Here is a 21,287-nt window from a genome sequence, read left to right on the forward strand (position 1 = left end):
ACTATTGTTAAAAAGACAAGCCAAGTACCCCTCTGCTGAACCTTTCCATTTAGCTTATATTCTTTCTTTACTTCTTTTTTCTAACCAGCAAGTAATAGGTGTTTGCAATTCATTTTCCTTTTACTTTTCCACTTTTACTTGATAATTAAAAAAGAAATGGAGGGAGAAAGAAGAGGAGCTAATTGACTGATTTTCCTTATCACAATGTCAGCTTCAGGCATTGAAATGTTTCTGTAGATTACTTGATGTTGGCAGTATTAAATAAACACCTAATAGAAACATGGTAAATAAATAAGGGGCAGGGCTCTCCATGCACCAAATGCCATTTGAATGCATTTGATGCTTTTTAGAACTCTATATTCTGTGCAGATCAGCTATACAGATTAAGTGACCGAAAATAATCATTCAGAGCCAATTTGATATTGGCTGTAGAATGTGCAAACAAAAATACAGTAGAGAAATTTAATTTGGAAACCTGACACAATTCCTGAGAGATGACATGGAATAGGATCATTTTCTGAAGGGCTGTATTAACACTGATGCAGTTTACTATCACATTATCTAATGTTATACATAAAGTTTTATGTCCACCAGCTTAGCATTTTTAAGTTCTTCAATACTGTGACAATAAAATTGAGTACTGCAGCTAATTTTATATTCCATAATAATAAAAATATCTGTGCTGGGAAATCAGTAATCTTTAAAGTGCTTAATAAAAGGGAAAAAGCCCAGATGTGAATGGTATTTGGGTTTGTGCAAAATGGTCAATTATCATATTTAAGTTGAATATTGAATCATATTTGAACCTGATCTAGCTTTACTTTCTCTCAGATTTTGCCAGTAAGAAAATTAATTGGGAGCTTGACACTTTTCTAAATAGTGTAATAAAAAGTCACACTTAATTGTGAGTAAGTATTGGCTATAACAGAAAGCCATGTTTTAACACACTGATAAATCCATTAATTTGAATTGGATTTTTGAAAACATCTCCTCCTAATTTTAAAGTAGAGTCATAAACAACAATCACATCTGAGATGGTGAGCACATTGAACTTGAACAAAAGTAGATAAGCCTATTTCTTGCCCAGGTGGAATGTTTGAGCAGGATTGCCTTTGGGTGGTTTTGGGCAGGAGAACTGGGAGTGATTTGACCGCATTAACTCTCCCTATCTCCTACAGATAAAGAGCCAGATAAAGTTCTGGAAGACAATATACATCAATACAGCCCATCTGCTGTTCTGAGAACCTAAGCAGAACAAAACAAGGGAAGAGGCCAAAACGGATCAGAACTCAGAATCTAGGGAGAACCTTAGCAAACCTGTTCATGATATTTATCAGTATGGTATAGCAGAAGAGTCCTGAGAAAGTGGTAGTCCTGTAAAAATGTTTGGACATTGTATTTGAGTGATACTCTGACTGCTTAAGACCAGCTGACTGCACTGTGATAAGGCTTTCAGGACTTTAATCTAGACTTTTAAGTGGGATGTAAAGAAACTGGTCTCAGTGAGCATATTTTGTGCAGAATGCTGGCTCCAATGGCACCCCTTGGTACCACAGCACACAGTGTTCAACCATACCTTGCTAGGAATTTTTCACAGGAAACCCATGGAAATTCAGCCATAAGTTCTCTATGTGTAGTGGTCTTCACACATTCCTGGGATATCAAGGACAAATGCATTCTGGAGTAGTTGGGATCAGGGAAGGACAAATGAGAGGAAGCCCACTCAGGTAGAATTTGTACCAGTTAATTTAGACAACCTGATGCAGCTCCTGCAGGACCATCTGAATAGGGCAGATACTTTCATTATACTTCCATTTCATTTTTCTGAAGATTTCCATACTGCTTACACCTACTTAACCTTTTCATTCTTGTCTAACATGTCCCTGAACCTGGATTCTACAATTGAGGATGCTTTATTTTGTAACCAGATGTCCAGATTTCAGAACCTGGCCCCTGTGTCCAGGCAGAAACTGCATCCTTTGTCATTCATGCTTTGGGATCTTAGAGAGGCAAGAGAAAAGAATCCACAGTGATCATTTCTTATCCAGAGCATAAGGATGCTATGAGAGAGTGAACAGGAGTTCCATACATTCAGATAAAAATGTAGGTGCCTACCCCTGTTGCTTATTTCACATGGATCACTTGTTGAAGTTTTGTGTACATTTATCAGGACCCATCCATAGGAACACTTCATAGCAGGCTAACCAGCTTGGCCTTCCGGGCCAGGTTAAAGAGCTACCTTACATTACAACCAACTGAAGGGTCAGAAGGATGTTGGAAAGATAGTTTAGGGTCCTGCTCTCATGGCTGGAAGTGCCTGCAAGGGGACTTAGGAAATATCCCCACACTTTCACATCTTGCACTGGGTCACATGCCCACATTAAGTGCTTATGCGAAGGGGGAGGCATATAAGTTGTCTAAATAAAGTTCCAAAGAGCTGTGGGAAAGGAAACAGTTGGCTTGGCTGGTCAGGGGGTTGTCATGTGGAAGGACAAGTCCTGCTGAAAAAGAATCAATAAGGCTTCTGCAAAGGTATGTCCTGTCTCACTGAGCATTTAGAGTTCTTTAGAACGTCAGCAAACATGTGAATTGGGATGATTTGAATTTGTTTACATGGATTTTCAAATACTTTTGACAAAACCTCTAAAATTCCTGAGCAAACTTAGTAGTAATGAGATAGTTATCCTTTTTTTCCTATCTGGTTAAAGAATAGAAAACAAAGTAGAAATGAACATTTCTTACACACAGTGCATGTAAACAGTGGGGACTCCCAAGTATCTGTATAGGGACTAATACTGTCTAACTTATTAATGAATTATCTGGTGAACAGTGATGTGACCAAGCTTCCAGTTAAGACCAAGTTATTTATGGTATTTAAAATCAAAACAGGATTATGAAGAGTTTCAGATGGATCTGTTCAACTGGGAAATGAGGCAGTCAAATGGCAATGCAGTTCAGTGCCACCAAGTATAAATAATATGCATTAGGTCAAAAAAACCTAATTTTACATACAGTATATACTGTTGGGAGTTGAGCTAGCAGTGACTGACAAAGCAAGGCATCATAGCATCGAGGTGGATAGTTCAATAAAACATTGCCCTGATGTGCAGCTGTTTTGAAAAGGGCCAATTCAATCTCAGGGATCATTATTAAAAAGAATTAAAAATAAAACTGCCAATATAATATTGCTTTACAGAACTCTTTGCTGTGACCATGGCTGCAATATGGCACAGTTTCTGCCACCATGCCTTAAACAAGATATTGTGGAGCTGGAATATATTTGGAAAAGAGCAATTAAAAAAAATAAAAAACTGGATTAGCTCCCCTGTGAGGAAAGGTTAGAAGTGTTTAATTTTATGTCTGTCCTACTACAAGAACCTTGGCTCATCCAATGAAGAAAAATGCTGGATAATTTAGGACAGGGAAAAAGAAGTATGCTTCACAGAGCACATAGTTAAATGGTATAATTCACTCTGATAAGAAATACTGTTGGCCACTCACTTACATGGCAGTCTGAAGCACACAGCTGAAGCACAGAGCTTAATGAGAGATGTTAACCCAGAAAAAGTCTGGGAGAAGGTCTGATTTATCAATTGCAGCTGGATTTGCTTCTTCGTTGGTTATAGCGGAGACCTTTGCTCCCTTCCTAATGAATAAATGAGGGATGGTGAACAAGTGATTTTTGTAATCACCCAAATTCTCTAGATGCCAATTTAACCTTATTTCCCACATTCAGGCTCCTGCATCCCCCTTTCCCATTTCATTTGCATGGGGAAAGAGCATATTTCAAATAGGAAAAATGAGTTTTGTTTAAAAAGTGTACTGAAAATGCATGTGTGTGTTGCATAGGTTTTTTCAAGCATGAACTCTAGCTCAGTAAGTTATAAACATTTTCAGAGAATATCTTATTCTGCTAGTATTCATATTTTGCATTACATTTGGGACTTGTTTGCTTGATTTGTAAATGTAAATTAAACTTTCATACATTCCTAGAGTAAAACCTTGGTGGGAGGGTCTTCTGGTGGCCAGGCTGGTTCTCCAGTGATAACTGAATGTCCTACTTGGTCCATTGTCTCCATTGCTCCCTGGGTAAATGAGATGAGACAGTGGAGTACAAGGAACCATTCCAGTGCTTATGGTGAAACCAAAGGGGTGGGACCAAAGACACCCCTGGAATGGAGCTTCTTAGGCTTCTTTGAGATTGTGTTTGCTAAGGAAGCCTCCTCCTCCTCCTCCTCCTCCTCTGAAAAGTTTTACCCTGGGCATAGGCTAGTCAGGAGCTTAATGTTGGTTTTAAAAGTGAATCAGACAAATACATGATAAATCTCCATTCACTCATAACTTATTTTAGAATTCTGTACAGCTGTATTTATGTAAACAGTACATATATTAGTTTATGGCTTGATAATTAATTTGTAATACTTTGAAAATATTACAGAAGCTTAAACTCTGCATAATATTTCCAAGAAATCTTTTTGTTGTGTTTTTAATATCACAGATTCTTATTTTAATAATAGCCTATGCCAGTGATCTGAGATCTACATTTTTAGTCAAGATATTTTAAAAAGCAATATCCCCACCCATGCTCAGATACAGAAAATACTGCCTTAGCAACAGGTATACAGGCTCTCAGCATCGTTTCTTCCAGTAGGGTAGCCGAGTGACCTCTTATTCCAACATGAGTCGTGTAAGCTGCTGCTGACTGACAAGCCATGCAGTTTTAAGAATAAAACATATGCTGTATTTTTTTTTAAATGCTTGTCCTTGTCTCTATTTCACTGTATTCAGATTTTCTACTTTTGTAGAACTACATAGAGCTAGATTCTCTTTGAGAGAAAACTGTTGTCCCACTCATGGATACAAGATCTGCTCCATCATGTAAACACTAGTCCTTCCTAAAATGTAGCAATTTTTGTAGAGCCATGCATGCTTTCTGCTTGCTTGAAGTAGGATCCCAGTTCGACATGGTGATCAAAATTTTCCTCTAGATTACAACTGGATCCCAGTGAGCTAAGAGAACCAGCCATTGAGCCAGTTCCTTCAAAAGCGTATGTCTGAAGGGAATCAAATGGGGGAACATTTGGATCACAGTTGGCTTCTTCTAGCTTTTGTGAAATGAATTCCCGGAACACATCACTCTCAGGGCCAACCTGCAGAGATTGCCTGTAGAGACTCTGAATCTGTGTTGTGATCTGTCTTCGAGGCTTGTGCTCTCTTAGGACAGTTTGGTTCCTCAGTGCTAAAATATCAAAAGCTTCTGTGTCCTGCTCTCCACCTCCTTCATCATCATATTTAACAATGTTTTCTCTGAATGCTTCTCCTTTCTCATGAAATAGGGGTGTCTTTGCCTCATGCTTCAAGGCCACAATTGCCAGCACAAACACTGGGGAGCAAACAAATGAAAAAATGAGATATTGAGAACTCCACAAAAGTCAAAGTTACTAACATAGATGTGTTGGTCAAAGTTTATAACATAGTATAAAATGAATATCCGTGAAATAAAATTAGAATACAGTTCAAAGTTTAACTTGACTGAGGTCTAACACATTCAGAAAGTGGAGGTATATACAAAGAGGAAGAAGTAATTCACTAGGGATATCAGAGAAATGAAATGACTTGAAAGGGTTTGAATTTCTAAGAAGTGGTTAGTTTTTCCTGAGTCACATAGATTCCATGGACCTGCAGAAGGTTTTGTAAAAATATATTTTCCATAATTTTACCCAAATTTAAGTCATTAAAATTTTTTAAAAGTGCCACCCCAAAATGTGCATTTCTTCCATAGGCCAAAGCATGAAAATGCACATTTTCCAGGCATATTTATCACCTACAAAGCCCTGAATGGCTTGGGCCCTGGTTACCTAAAGGAGCACTTGCGTCCATATATGCCCTCCTGCCCCTTGAGATCGGCGGCAGAGGCCCTTCTCCGGGAACCCTCCGTGAAGGATATTAGGAGGGTGAGTACCCGGAGGAGGGCCTTCTCTGCGGTGGCACCCCACTTATGGAATGCACTCCCCAGAGAGGTCTGCCGGGTGCCGTCGTTATTTGTTTTTCGGCGCCAGGCTAAGACCGTTTTATTTAAAGCTTCTTTTAATTGTTAATGTTTTTTATTGATTTTAAAATTTCACCAGGCTGTCTCCACTATTCATGATTGGAAGCCGCCCCGAGGCTTATGCGAAGGGGGCGGCATATAAGTTGTCTAAATAAATAAAATAAATAAATAAGATATTTTAGGGGGTTGTTGTACATTTTTGGAAAGGGTGCATTTCCACAAGCCTAAATGCATAGATGCAATGGATTTTACACTGCCCATGCACCCTACCAGAAACACAGAAAAGGGACTAAAACAAAGGCAAAAGTAGGGACATGGTCACTAAACACCAAGGGACTGAGACAGGTGGGTGTTTGTGATCAGGCAATCTCTGCTATCTCATACTTAACATGGGTAAACATGGAATGAGTGCAGCAAAATGGACAGTGGTGATACGTTGCATGACAGGAAAAAGCGGCTCTCCCTTTCTTCTTACCCAGGATTATCAGTATGCAAGCCACCACAGCAACCAAAGCTTGCACACTGATGCCCATTGAAAACAGGATTGCCCCATATCTGCATGAGAGGAGCTTAACTTCCTCATCACAGTCACACACAGTGATGGTTAGGGTGTTCGTGCTGGTGAGGGGTGGGAGTCCACTGTCAGCAATTAGGATTGGCAAGGCAAAAAGGAACTGATCGCGATGATGGAAGCCATCTCTTGTGGTAACAATCCTGGCTGTGTTATCTACAAACAAAGCAAAAAGTAAGTTGCATATATCACTCATGGGTCTCATTAAATCCGATGCAGTAATCTAATAAGCCTGTTGCTATGATTTATGGAGCAGGACTCAGGTGGACTTGTTCAAGTGCACATCATTAGCCCTATGCTAAACATACAAGTTGCCACACTACCTTTTTGAGCACAGCTACAAACACCGACATTCTCACCCCCAAAAGGAGGCCTATAGTATAGGACCAGTGCACATTAATTACAACAAATTAACACAGTCAGAAGGCTTTTTAAAAAATTGTATATCCTGGATGGTACTGCTGGTGGTGATTCTGTTGAATTCCTGGTTGAGCTGACCTGGGCAGATGTCATGATCATTCCTGATCTCCCTCTCTGTGGTAGAGCTTGTATGTCTCTGTGGTATATCCTGGAAACAATACAAGAAACTGCTAGAGCAAAGATGAAAAAAGTAAGTCCTAGTGGATGAAATAGAGCCCTGATAAGTTCCTATTATCAGGTATAGTTTGAGGCAGCAAGGGCAGCTGAGAATGAAACAGCACCTCATTCCTTCTATTTAGCTTCTTCTTTGGCACCAACTGGCCCTCTTTAGGATCATCTGTTGCTTATTATTTGCTGGCCCAAGGTCATCTTAGACCTAGCTGAGGTTTGCAGTGATGTACAGTATTTGTTAGACCAGGATAATTCCAGGAAAAAATATCTTGTATCCATCAGGACATAGACTTCATCAGTTTTGTGACAGGTAAATGTGGTGCTAAGGAAACCTGTGGATTCTTTAGTATGGGTTTCCTTAGGGGTTTGTCTTGTCCCCCATGGTCTTCAACATCTACATGAAACCACTGAGTCATCCAGAGTTTTGGGGTACATTTCCATCAGTATACTAATTGCATTTTGTTTATTTATTTCTCATATTTGTATGATGCCTCATACCCAGGGGCTCCCTGGGTGGCTCACAGCACAACATACACACACACACACACAATGAAAACAAACAAACCATAAAACATGATAGAATTAAAATACAATACAAATACAACCACATAGAAACAGGAAGAAAACCACATAACCAATAACAACCAGTAAAATAATAAAACAATAAAGCAGCAGCAAACCAATAATCCAATCTAAAAACAGATCCTAAATAAAAAAAGTCTTAACTTGGCACTGAAAACAAGATAAAGTGGGTGCCAGTCACACCTCCCTTGGAAGAGAATTACAAAGGTGAGGTGCAATGACCAAGAAGGCCCCTTTTCTCTCCAATTTTCCCCTCACCGCATTTGAGGTGGGGGATGGTCACAAAGGAAGGCCTCCATTGTTGACCTAAGTGGTCTGGTAGGGAAATATGGAGACAGGTGTTCCTTTAGATATGTCCCAAGCCATTTAAGGCTTTATATGATAGTGTGAGCACTTTAAATTTGGCCTGGCCTATGACAGGCAGCCACAGCAATTGGCAGAGAACTGGCGTAATATGTTCTCTAGGACTGGTCCTAGTTAGTTACTGCTTTGTTTTGGATTAATTGGAGAGTCTGCATCTTCTTCAAAGAAAGCCCTGTGTAGACTGCATTACAATGATCCAGTCAAGAGATTACCAAGTAGTAAACAAGCTGGAAAAACTGATAGAAGGTGCTCCTGGCCACCAAGGCCACCTGAGAAACAAGTGAAAGCTCAGGATCCAAGAGCACCCCCAGGCTCTGAACCTTATCCTTTATGGGGAGCACAACCCTTTACAAGACTGGTTGAAAATTTCCCAGTTGGACAAATGGACTGCCCACCAACAGAACGTGCATCTTGTCTGGACTGAGCTTCACTTTGTTGGCCTTCCTCCAGTCAATTCCTGAGCCAAGCCATTGGTTCAGGACAGTCACTGCCTCCCCAGGGTTAGATGAAAATGAGAGGTATCGATGACATTTCAGCCCATACCTCCCTGCAATTCAAATAGACATCAGATTTTGACTATCTAGCTGAGGCTCTTTGGAATGAAAGGGAAGGAGGCTAAGGCACTCATACTGTGGTGGAACCTGTCTCTTCCCTTCTCATTCCTTTCAGTGCATCCTAAACTCCAACTCCTGTGTTGCTATTTTTCCAGCCTTGTAACAGGGTTTCAATAAATAAATAAAAATAAAAAAAGAAAAATTACAATGACCATCTAGATTGCAATGTAAGTCAGTCTCTCTCTCTCTCTCTTCATTTAAAAAGAAATGATTGTTCAACAATAGGATAAAGAGATAAAATGCTTGAAATAAAATGAAATAAGTTCACATATATGAATAAGTACTCCTATCCTGTATTGTATCCATTAATTTGAGTGTTTACTAGAAAAGCCATTCTCTCATGGAAAAGTAGTCGGATTTTTCAAATATCTAGCCAAGGCAATTCTACCTGCCATTAGCACATTCATAATGAAAGGCTTGGGTTTGGGTTTTGTTCCCATGGTGTCTGTGAGGAAGATGAGGTCAGGGACATGGCCTTCAAAATCCCAGCCCTGCAATCACAGAAACTCAGAACTGGAAGTCCTTCCAGATAATGTGAGCAAGCTGTAGGGTTGCAACCTTGCAGCATTAAACCTGGGTCTCTCCATTTAACATTTCGAGCCTTAGTTGTGTTTTTAGATTTAATCTTTTTATATAGTATGTTCATATTGTATTTGTCTGTGAATCAACCAGAGAAACTCTGATTTAGGTTGGCTTTATAAATAATATCTGAATAAATTATTCAGTCTGGTATGACATTGGTATTGATTTATGACTGATGCATTTTTTTAAAACTCAGGAATTCTAATGATATTCACTTAGAATTAAGTCCCACTAAACTCCATCTTGCTTATTTTCTCATAACTGTGTTTGCTGCATATTGGCTAACATTCAAACAAAGCAACTACATAAGAATAATTATGTAATAATTTTCCCTATATGGTATAAGAAATATCTTCGTAATTAAAATGGGCAAGAGGCTGCGAGATAAGGCCTTGCTTAAGGCCGTTCATTACTCTGGGCCAGATTATATAAGCATGGTGTCTGCACCAAGCAACTTTTTATTCAGAATACAGTGAACTTTCTAAAAGTTAGCTGTATTGATTTATTCACCTAGCCAGAACATTCATATAATTAGCAAAGTCAATATGAGCAATGTATACTTTAGTTGAATTTGAAACAGCTCTTCTTCCAAGTCTCAGAAGGCTGCCTTTAAGTGGTCTTCTTTCCTCCAATTTCATCAGCTGTTGAACTTAGGTTTTCCCTTCAGATTACTTTCGATTGGTGTCCCCCATATGATTCTTTCTCAGCCTCTGGGATCAATATGAATGCTGCACAACACAGCAGCACAGAAAGCCATTTATATGATGTCATCAGGATATTGAAGCAAACAGTGTAATGGGGCACAAGAAACCAAGTTAAATAATTGTAGACTATGCCATTGTCTTTAACTTTACTTTAGAAGATCTAAATAGAAGTATAAGCTTTTATTAATAGTAGATCTCAGTTTCATTTTCAAAAATGCCCTGCCTTTCCCTTTTCTAATATTACACAGTGTTTGGCAGTTTAACAGATAATGAGAAAGTTATTACTAATCCAACCTGCCATATTTAGAAAGCAATTACTAAAAGATGAAATAGGCTTTTGAGATTTTTTTCAATTGTTAGACTAATGTTACTGCAGAGCCATAAAAGAACAGTATCCACCAATTATGTGTAGCGCAGGAGTGTAAGAACTTAGTGTCCATCAAATTCAGTGCAATGTTTTGAACAGAAGGCACATGTCCAGAAAACCTATACCAAGAATATAATACAATAGGCCACCCTTGGTTCTCTGTCCTCAGCGTATGGTATGAGAAGTGTACTGTTTCTATACTTGCAGGTTCTAGATAGTTGTCATGGTTAATCTGTCAACAAAATCCATGCTCAATAAATGTATCTAACATTATGTGGGACAGGAGCAGTTGTATGGCCCATTTTTCCCAGTGAGGGTTGTATATCTTTTAGGATAATATGTAAGTGGTCTAATGCCAACAGTGGGCAGAACTGAACTAGCTTCTGTAATTTTTATCTTCCTCTATTGGTATCTCAGACATACTAAAACTAGTATAGTGTATAATGTGCTGGGGGCTTGTATATTGGTTTTTTTGGGCCTTTGTAATGCACGTGTAGGAATTTGTTCAGTAGAAGCGAAATCTGTAAAAATATAAAAATATATAATCTTGCTTTTGAGCTGAAATGAACATTTGAGCTCATTTCCTCACTTTAAGAAGTAGCTCTTCACAATCTTGTTTGGTAAATTTTCCTGCATTTTGCATGTGCTGTTGCATGTATATATGTGAAAATGGGGTTGTGTGGCAATAGCAGCTTATTGGTGAAGGTAATCTTTTAAATCATTGGATTCCAATCCATTAAGGGCTTTAAAGCAGGAGTGAACAACTTCAACCATTCAGGGAGATATTTTGACCCAATCCCCTAGCTGTAGTCCTTGTGTCTCTGTGCCATCAATATTGGGAGCAGCGAAAATAACATTTTGGATTTTTGTGCTGCTATGAATCTTGGTGGCATGTCATCGAGTGGTGGCAGAGGCGCCATATGGTCCATGAATCATTTGCTGCTCACTCCTATTTTCAAGGCTAGCACCAACAGTTTAATCTGGTAATCAGTACATAATTAGTGCTACACATTCTAATTTTCTGGAAGTATTCTACACCATATACGTTTTCCAACTCCTTACTTCCTTCAAAGGTAGTCCCATGTAAAGCACAAAGTAGTCCAGCTTGGAGACTGCATGGAGATCTGATCCAGTGTTCTTGGTTCCACTTTCCTGGAGAATGATGAATCCAAGAGTTTGCTTAGACTCCAAAACTTGTCCTTCAGAGAGCTTTGAAGTTCTCCTGTGTAAAGTGTCCCAACTCATAGTATATCTATGGTCTCTCTGAGTTTTCTTTCTGGTGAAAATGTTCTCCTCCCAACTATTTAATCCACAAGGAGTAAAAGACAGCTGGAAAAGGCATTTTCAGTGGGGGAAATTACAATACATTGGGGAAAACATCCCCCTCTTTTGCGTTCATCTTCCGAAGCAAAATCCAGCCGCTGCTTCTTCAAGCGGATGGCTAAGGACACTTCAAGAAAAACTACATTCAGCTTGGCATCACCTGTAAGTTGTTCTTCGGGTATCTAAAAAGTATTTCTTCTACAGACTTCAGCCTTTTCATGTAGAAAAGAATATTCAATTACTTGATTCCTACAACTGATATTTTCTTTTCCTGTTCCTTTCTGAACTGTACACAGAATTTCAAATGTTTTGCAATTAAGAATCCAGTTCCTCTTTGGTCTTTTCTTTCAATTTCTATTCCTTTTATGTCCTGTCTTTTATATTGTAAACCTTTGGGAAAGGCTGGCTTATTTCTGATCTTTGTAAGCAATGTTGCAGCCATTTTGACTGAGGAATGGAACATTTTAAAAAATAGCACAACCAACCAACTGACCAACCAACCAATAAATAAATATGATCATTGATATCTATAAAGGCATCATAATGCAGGCAACTTTTTTTCAACCCTTCAAAGAATTTACTGTTTCTACACAATAAGGTGACAATTTTAATATGTGTTGTCTACTTTTTTAATGCATACGATCATGTGATTTCTCTAGGCCAGATATGGGTAACAGGCAGCCAGTGTGGTCCATGAGTTACTACTTGGCATTAATACAGGCCTCCTGCATTTGCCAATTTTGCTGTTTTGAAGGTGGAAGAAAAAAATAGCAACACGGAAATAAAGCATGCAGAGACAGTCCTCTCTTTTGACATGTTGACTGAGGACCATACTCATTTTGAAGTTGTCCAAATGTTGGCTTTAAAGTTGTCCATCAGATTTTCCATCAACATTTAGTACCTGGCACACAAGTCATCTAGTCAGTTTCTCCATTATAGTGAGATATGACTTGACCATTTGACAACCACTGTTTGATTTATAGTTATTATTTCTAAATTGGCAGCCATACACATAAATTTACACATGCAGATATTATATAAATTGGTATCCTCTTTTAGAGAGGTCCGCCTGGCGCCGTCGTTATTTGTTTTTCGGCGCCAGGTGAAGACCTTTTTATTTAAGCAACATTTTAAATGCTAACACAATTGAATTTTATCTGGCCAGGGCGGCTTATTTTATAATGTGTGTTTTAAATTATGATTATTTTATATGGATATTTTAACTTATTGTTTTATCTAGTGTTGTAAGACGCCCCGAGGCTTCGGCGAATGGGGCGGCATAAAAATGTTTTAATAAATAAATAAATAAATAAATAAATTTTCTTTTGTGGTGGGGGGGGGCGGTGTTGACATATAAGTGGACACCTCCAGCTAAAAGGAAGCCATGTAATGTTCTCCCTATACCTTTCTCCAAACTGAACTCCCTCAAATGCCTGGGGAGTAATACAATATCATGTTACATTGCTCTCAAGGCATTATAGGAATCATTGTTGGCTGGAAGCTATGATGACAACCTAATGATGTAGGGTTTAATCATGCATGAGTCAAAGGCTTTTGTGTCCATGCATGTGTTCAAGAAAAGAAATCACTGGCATCTCATAAGGTTAAGTGACATCACCCACAAAAAATCAGGAAAATTTGTGTCCCTGAAGAAAACAGAAAATTATGGAATTTTATTTTACTTTTGGCACTGAGGAAGGTAATTTGGCTCAGCCATAATCTGAAGCTGGTATTTTTGCTATTGAACAAAACATAGTGGTTCTCAGATTTTTTACTCTGATGACACTGATGTATGCAGATGGTACAGAGAGAATTCTCACACAGATAATTCTTACCATTCTTACAAAGCACCTTTTCATTAAATAAGATTTCAAAAGTAACATGTCCGATTCTTACTTTGATGATCTTCTATAGCAAAACTGGAGTTGCTTGTGTACTCTTCTGGCAAATAGAATACAAAATGTTGGCCTTCCACTGGATTATCTTTATCCACTGCACTGATGGTCTGAATGGGCTAGAAGAAAGCATTGATAAACCATATGTTTAGCTCCAGATACTATTGGTTGCCTTTTAACACAAAGCACAATGCATGCAAGCCATTCTATTCAATTAAGAAGGTTACCATTTTACTTCTTGCCTCTGAAGGGCAGGAAATGTATTAGCTGCTACTACAAACATGCATCACTTAACACAATCCTGTTGGGCTTGTTGATTTTCTAATGTCCTACAATTATGCCACTTGATTTTCTATTGATTAGAAGGAGATAAGCACTAAAGTCTTGGCCTAATGCAAATAGGTTCTAAAATTGAAATGCAAAGGTTAAATAAAGTTTCCAAGAGCAAAAAAAAGCAAAAAATGGAGGGGATATATAAAGTATTCTGCCCTTCCTTTGTTCTCCAAGGTGAAAAGTATATCATTCTATATTTGAACACATCCTTCAATACAAAAACCTATTTCCTTCCAGCCTACAAACATCATAGGCATCACTCAAGTGATGTATTATAGTTGCCGTGACCGCAAGATTGTGACAAGTTCATGTGCTGAATTGTTGATTCTTTGAGATTGTAACAGATTGATTATGGGAACACTTGGTTGTGTTTTCGAAGAAACAAAATAGCCCACATTTCCAAACATGTCGAACCAGATTGTCATTTGTAGGAGGGAAAAAGTCAAAATTAGCATCTTTGCATTCAAAAATCATAGATTCTGTCATCTCAAAGGGAAACAATTCATGCTGCAGTTGTTGTAATGAGCAGTCATTCTGCTCACAAAGAGTAACTATTTGTTACCATTATTTGTTGATGCTTTTTGGAGAATCATATGTTATCAGTGACAACATGCTTTATCTTGCTATTTCAGTTAAACATTATCTTGCCATTTCAAAGCAATGCCAATTCATTTCTTTCATTAGAAGGGTAAGTCTTCTAAAGTACTCCTTAATGGCCAATTATTTGGGGTTTAAAAATCTAGTCTTGCCAAATACAGGGTCAGAGAAGTCCACAGACAGCCACAGATAGTACTTTCTGCTTATGGCACAAACATAGCTCAGTTCAATGAAGCTGTAGGCTAATGGAGCTTTTTAAGGAAATGCTTTTTAAAAAATCCTTGCAAATAGCCTGATTCTATCACCTTCTGTCTTGGTGCTCAGGATGAAGTGCAAGTTTCTGCATCTCCCCAACAAAAATGACTGATGTGGATGTAATGCTTCTGACAGCCCCGCTTATTGAACTAAACAAATAGAATTGCTAAAGCTCAACCTCTCACTTGGGCATTCAAATGAGTTTATACAATCTTCCTTGGATTCATTTTATCTTCACAAGCTACTGTGAGGTAGGTTAGGCTGAGAGTCAGTGACTGGCCCAAAGTCATCCAGTCAGCCCTATAGCCAAGTGGGCAACAGAGGCTGGTTTTCCAGACTTCCTGTACTATACTCTAACAACTGCTCCATGCTGGCCTGTTAGCAGATATAAAAATATAGACAGTCCTATCATGATTAGGGTATGCTACAGGTGTTAGTACTGAGCAATCCATTGACCTTATATGTGTTAATTCTAATATCACACTGTGTTCAATGGACTTTACTTACCCAGTACATGTGTTCAGGATTGCAAACTTAGGTTTGAAAATTTCATCGTATTTCTTTTCCAAGTAGGAAATATTGTACTATTTTTCTTCCTGTACCACTTGAGCACTAAACAATGCATTTTTCTATGGAAGCTTCTTTCCTTAATTGGCATGCTGAGTTACTTGCATATAGGCAGTTGGATCAGGATCATGATGATTCATGACTGTTTCAGCTTGAAATTCCAGATTCTATGTAGGAGGGTTTTTAAAAAAGTATTTCCTTTTTTATTTCAATTGAGACCTTTTTCCCAGCCTGATGAGGTACCTGAAGAGCCACAGTGGCCACTACTGTGGCTCCTCAGGGAGTGGCAAAAAGACTGAAGATTTTGCACCAAAGAAGAAAGGAGGAGGAGGAGGTGACAGATGTGGCAAGTGAAATGAGTGCTTTGGTGGGGCAAGGTGGCCCATTAATGAATGTAGGCAGGTGCATTGGGAGATGTAAGATCGATGTAGCCAACAGGCAGAAGTGGGCAGAGACAGATGCCACAGTGAAAATGGCAGGTGGCAGCATATGCATCTTCAGCCACAGTCAGCAGGAGAGCTTGCAGTGGTGCTGGTAGGAAATCAGGGTTGTTTTCACCCTCTCTTAGCTGGACCAGTTAGAAGTGAAAGCTCGAAGCTATCAAGACACGCCTATGTACTTTGTAGAACTTCAGTTAAAAATTGTATTTTGTATGTATATACAATGAGATTATTGATGATGATGATGATGAATATTGAGTTATTTCTGGCACAACTCTTCTGGAGTATCTCCATTTTGCTATCTCTCTCAAATGATCTTTAAAAAATTCTAAGTTGTTTCTGTCCCAGATATGAAAAGATTGGTGAATTTTGTTAAGTGATAACTTAAAGATCAACCAAACAAAATTCTTATCCATTCATACATTGGGCAAGACACAGTATAAATTTGAAAAACTACAAAATTATACTGTTTAGAAAACACAGCTTAAAATGCCTGCACACTTTGTGGCACAACAGAAGTAACATAGTAGGATATTGCTTTGAAAAACCTGCATCTGTTGGTTTACTGATTGTGCTGAAATCTAATTGACAAAAATTGTGTTATATCAAAGATCATTAATCTGAAAACCACAATAGTCTTCAAGACAATGAAGGAGACAGCTAACTGGGAGCTTGCCTGCTAATTGCTTACACAGAAAATGTGCTAGTACAGAAATTCAGTTTCTAGACCAAGGCCTTTCCTACCATTAGGCAGGGAGAGATGGTTGCTTCAGGTAGCATTATTTGTTTGTCTGAATCATTAGTTATTTGCAACCAGGGATGGAAGAAAAGTCTCCTGCAGGATTTTTTGTGTGCTTGTTTTGTTTTGCTTCAGGCACCAAAATAAATTTTATGCCTTGGCAAGAGCCCTGACTTGCTTTGGGATGGAGGATTGTTCTGCCCCTGTAATTGTAATTGCTAACCAGTTTACTTTATGTGAAGTACTGGGAAAATAAGTGTGTTTTTGCTATCTCTGACTTAAAGTGCAGAATGCGCATTCAACCACTTTATAATCTTATAGGTAAATGGTTGAGTAAATTGCTACATCAAAGTAAATCCATAGATAATCCTCAAATTACAGGTATTTGTGCCAGAACAAATATGTATTAGGGAGGGGAGAATTTATTCAGTATGGTACAGGTAAACTCACTGCCTTGTGTTCAGCAAAAACTTGAGTGTCATAAAAAATCTTGTGTCATATATTGTCTTTGATTTTTTTTGATATATTAAATCAAATATTTGCTTTTTGGAATTGCTGATCCAAAAGGGATCAGCAAATGTTTGTATCTGATTTTTATCTGGGAAGTAGTGGTTTGGAGTAGCAATTCCTCCAACATCCAAATATCCCCTCCCCCTTAGATTCCCCATACACATACCTTTCCCCAAGGAAAAATGATTATTTTATTTTCATGCAAGTGTTTTAAGCCAATCAAGATCAGCTGGGAATTTAATGAATACGGATGGCAAAATACTATGAGCCAAACAGATTGGGTTATTTGCTGGTGCTGGTAAGGGCAAATTAATTTTATTTGGACTGTGATTTAATGCTTACTATACAAATCATTCAAGTGCAATCCTAGACAAATGGGGATCACCGATAAACAGAGCTAAAGAAGAAAGAAAAACCACAATTTCCTCTTCCAAACAACAACAAAAGAAGAGGCAAATCAGTATGACATCCTTAAATCCTATTTTTGTGTGTGTGAAATGGACCCCCTCTAGCTCAGCCTTAGATGTAATGCACATCTGAAACTGTTTTGGTGTCTCAGTTTGCTTACTGTTCTAAAAACACATTTGAAGCAGAACATTTCAATCAACACCTGGTTGTCATGATTCTGACTGTGTCAGATTCATTCCTCTGTAGTACCTAAAATAAATTTGGTCCACCTTTATATTGTTTGATATACTTCTGACACTCTTGCACACTTGTCTGGAACAAAGCTCCACAGAAAGCAATTGGATTTATTTGCAAACTGCAAGCTTTTGATACATTTTAGTGACCTATCTACTTTTGAATTTTTTCAGATGTAACAAAGGAACAAATGGTAAAGGTACGAATACTATGATCAACTTATGATCCAAAGGGATATTTGAATAACTCCCTTCAGGGAAATGCATGCAGCACCCCATCTGAATACAAGAAAAAGAAGTGCCAATCAGTTTCCAGACTGTATGATTCTGAAGCATATTTTGTGATTGTGAGATTCTGAGAAATATTTTGAAAATTACAGCTGGTGTAGCTATCATTTTGTCTTCTCCATTACATATATGTTTTGCTTCAGAAAAATTCTAGTACAAATTTAGTACAGAAAAATTCTAGTACAAAGTGATAGCAGTAACCTCTTTTCTCCAAATATGGACCTACTGGATAGAGGAAGTCAAGATTAACTTAATGCATCTTTAAATCATTATTATCTCAGTTACACTCTAATGGCAAAGCTATTTGAATCTTGGAGAGCAAAAAAGTAGAGAGCAAAACATTCCTTCCAGGACTCCTTTCATCAAGACAGTTGGGTTAAACTGAGCCCATACACATTTCATTTCTGAATTTCAGGAGATAAACCTACATTGTAGCTTGTCTGGGACATTGCCACCTGCACAGCAGGTAAGTAGTGTTTCCAAATGTTAGTAACTTAATGCTTAGTTTTCTTTCTGTAGACAAAAAAACACCTGGGAGTAGGGATGCTGGAAAAATCTACAAAATATTCAGTGAGCTCAGATTTCAATAAATACAGTGGTACAGGTGCAGATTTAAATGTATATAGAGGGTTATCTTTATGAAAACCAAAGAATCCTTGGACTAATGAGTGTGTGTGTGTGTGGGGGGGGTGTCAAGAATGAGAGAGAGAGTGAAAAAGAGAGAGAAAGAGAGAGACCTTTAAACCTTTGATTTAGGGGATTGCTCTGCTTTATTGTACAGACCTTTTCAAAAATTGTAAATCACATTTTAGTATCCCAAGTGATACTGGTACTCAACTTGCATTAGAAAAATGCTCCCGCCACTATTTTATTGTTTGGATCACAGTAGGACATGAAAAGAATGCATCCAACTTTGCATCCTTTTCTTGTTGTTCAACCTTTAGAATCTGTCCTAAGAAGGACAGTTTCAGTTAGTGTTAGTTTTGCCACAGAGATTTCAATCTAGGTTGCATGAATATTAATTCAAATCTGTGCTGCACAAGACTTTAGGCAAGGCATTCTCACAACCCCCATCTTTCAAATGAGGATTTAGCAGCCTGTAAAATCTTTAAAATGACTACTTAATGCACCTATGGATTGTGTGGATAAATGGCAGTTATTTGACATACTAACTACTATATAAGTTTTTAAAAATAATCTATTAAAACGTGCTTGATAATTTTACCCAACTTTTACAGGTAGGTGTGGTAGCTGAAGATACATAATTGTGGAAATTCACACAAATGAGTATGCATGCATCTATAATTTTTATATCTGACAGGTATCAAAGGACTAGAGTTTATTTTATTGAGTTCCTTTCAGGCCCAGCCTGTTTAAAAGTGTTTTACAAAATATTAAATCTCATGTTTCTAATACACTGGACATGGCTTGCATAAGAGGAAGCTAGCTATTGTATAGTTCATGGGTTTGCAGAAGGTACAGAAATGGAATATATAAAAAAGAATAATGACAAGCTATTTAAATAATGGCTGATAAACATGATGGATGGAGTTAGGGAAAAATCAATCTTCTTTTACATTTCATTTTTATTACCAAGCAATGCCTTTGTATGATAGTCCAAAAACTTATATAAGGGAGAGATACATTTCCAAAGGATAAATCATGAAAGTTTACCAGAATCCAGTCAAAATAAACCCAGTAAGGATGCAATTATTTGCAGACATGGAATTTTGATAGATGAACAATAAATGAATTAATAAATGCTATTTTTGCGGGAGCATTTTCCCCTTAAAAATCAACTTTCTTCTACATCAGACAGAATAAATGAAGCCTTATCAGAGGTTTTCTTTTTACTATTAATATAGAAATAAAGAGAGGTATATGAAAACTCATGCCTAGTTCCTTTATTTACATGAAGAAGTAACATATTGTTAGAAGCATAGAATTAGTATTTCCACTCCATTATGGAATTAATCTTTACTGTGAATCATGCCTGCAAGTGAACATGCAAACATATAAGGGCCCAGTTTACATGATTTCCTCCCTTCAAAAATTTAGTGGGAGGATGCATAAAATGGGATTTTGTTTTGCCCTTTATGAGGCCCACTCTTACATTATTTAACAGCCAGCACCTAAAAGGGAAGCTGAGACAGTGAGTTACTATCCTATATAATCTATGCTTTTAAAAGGCAATGCTCTAGGCAGCCTCAAACTCAGTTTTATGGGCTAGAGATTGCCCATTTGGCAATGTGGTTACTTTGTGTGGTGACCATTTATTTGGAACACATTGTCATGGTTTCCTGTTATCCTGCAGGTCTTGCTTTCATGCTTGTACATTCTGTATTCAATGCATCAGCCTTCCCTAGCTTGTTCTCCAGATAGATTAGATTGCAAACTCCATTTTTTGCAGCCAATAGGACCATTGGTCATGCATTCTAGAAATGATGGGAAGACACCAGGCTGGGTAAGACTGCATTATATAATCACTGTACCTTCATTCTATTGGCTATGAGATGCTATCAATGAATCTGCAGAGGTCTGAGGACGTTTGAAAGATCTTATCTCATCCTCCTTCATATTCAAGCTACAAACAAAGTTGCTAAAAAAGAGTATTCTAAAATTAACCACTATAGGTTATTAGTTACACGGCTAGCATTTAGTTCAAATTTGCTTTTAAATTTGATCTAGCTGTGTACGATGTCTAGATGCAGTTCCTGAGTGAGTAGTAGCTGTATATAGATCTATTGGAATCTAAGAGCAGAGGACTTAAGGCAACTTGAACAACTCCCATATATGCTGATGGCTTCTGAGCTAGCATTGCCTGACCAAGAAAGAGAGCATAGGGTTTTGGTGGATTGTTCTATGAAAATGTCAGCCTACCTACCAGTACATTTATAATTATAAATCCCAATTAGAAAAAAGCAACTACCAATGCCATGCTGCCCTCATACAGCTCTATGGTGCAAATATTTTTGGAATATGGGTACAATTCTCATCAGTGCATTTAAAAAGGATACTGGGCAGTTGGAAAAAGTTCAGAAAAGGGCCACTAAAATGATCAAGGGAGTAAAGCAACATCCTTATAACAAAAGCTTAAACCTCCTGGGACTATTTAGCTTAGAAAAGAGACAAGTAAAGAAGGTGTACAAAATAATGTATGGCAAGGAGAAGATGGAAAATACATTTTTCACCCTTTCTCATAATATGACAGCCTTCAGTCATTCCATGAAGGCTCTCAGTGGTACTAGTTCTGATATCTATATGGTACCTCACTTT

The 21,287-nt window shown here is 37.9% G+C and overlaps 1 protein-coding gene across 2 annotated transcripts in view; it reads right to left on the reverse strand.

The window, feature by feature from the left end:
- Positions 1–4,326: 4,326 nt before the first annotated feature.
- Positions 4,327–21,287, reverse strand: part of LOC123021653 (cadherin-19-like) — a 70,059-nt gene continuing 53,098 nt past the window's right edge. For both annotated transcript variants that reach the window (XM_044426627.1, XM_044426626.1), the window contains exons 10-12: positions 13,643–13,760; positions 6,525–6,776; positions 4,327–5,383 (exon numbers count right to left, since the gene is read on the reverse strand). In XM_044426627.1, the coding sequence (XP_044282562.1) occupies positions 4,896–5,383; positions 6,525–6,776; positions 13,643–13,760 (858 nt within the window). In that variant the 3' untranslated portion in view covers positions 4,327–4,895. The remainder of the gene's footprint in view (positions 5,384–6,524; positions 6,777–13,642; positions 13,761–21,287) is intronic.

This window comes from Varanus komodoensis, unplaced genomic scaffold (genome assembly GCF_004798865.1).
Source record: "Varanus komodoensis strain SLA01 unplaced genomic scaffold, ASM479886v1 scaffold17, whole genome shotgun sequence".
NCBI classification, from domain to species: domain Eukaryota; kingdom Metazoa; phylum Chordata; class Lepidosauria; order Squamata; family Varanidae; genus Varanus; species Varanus komodoensis.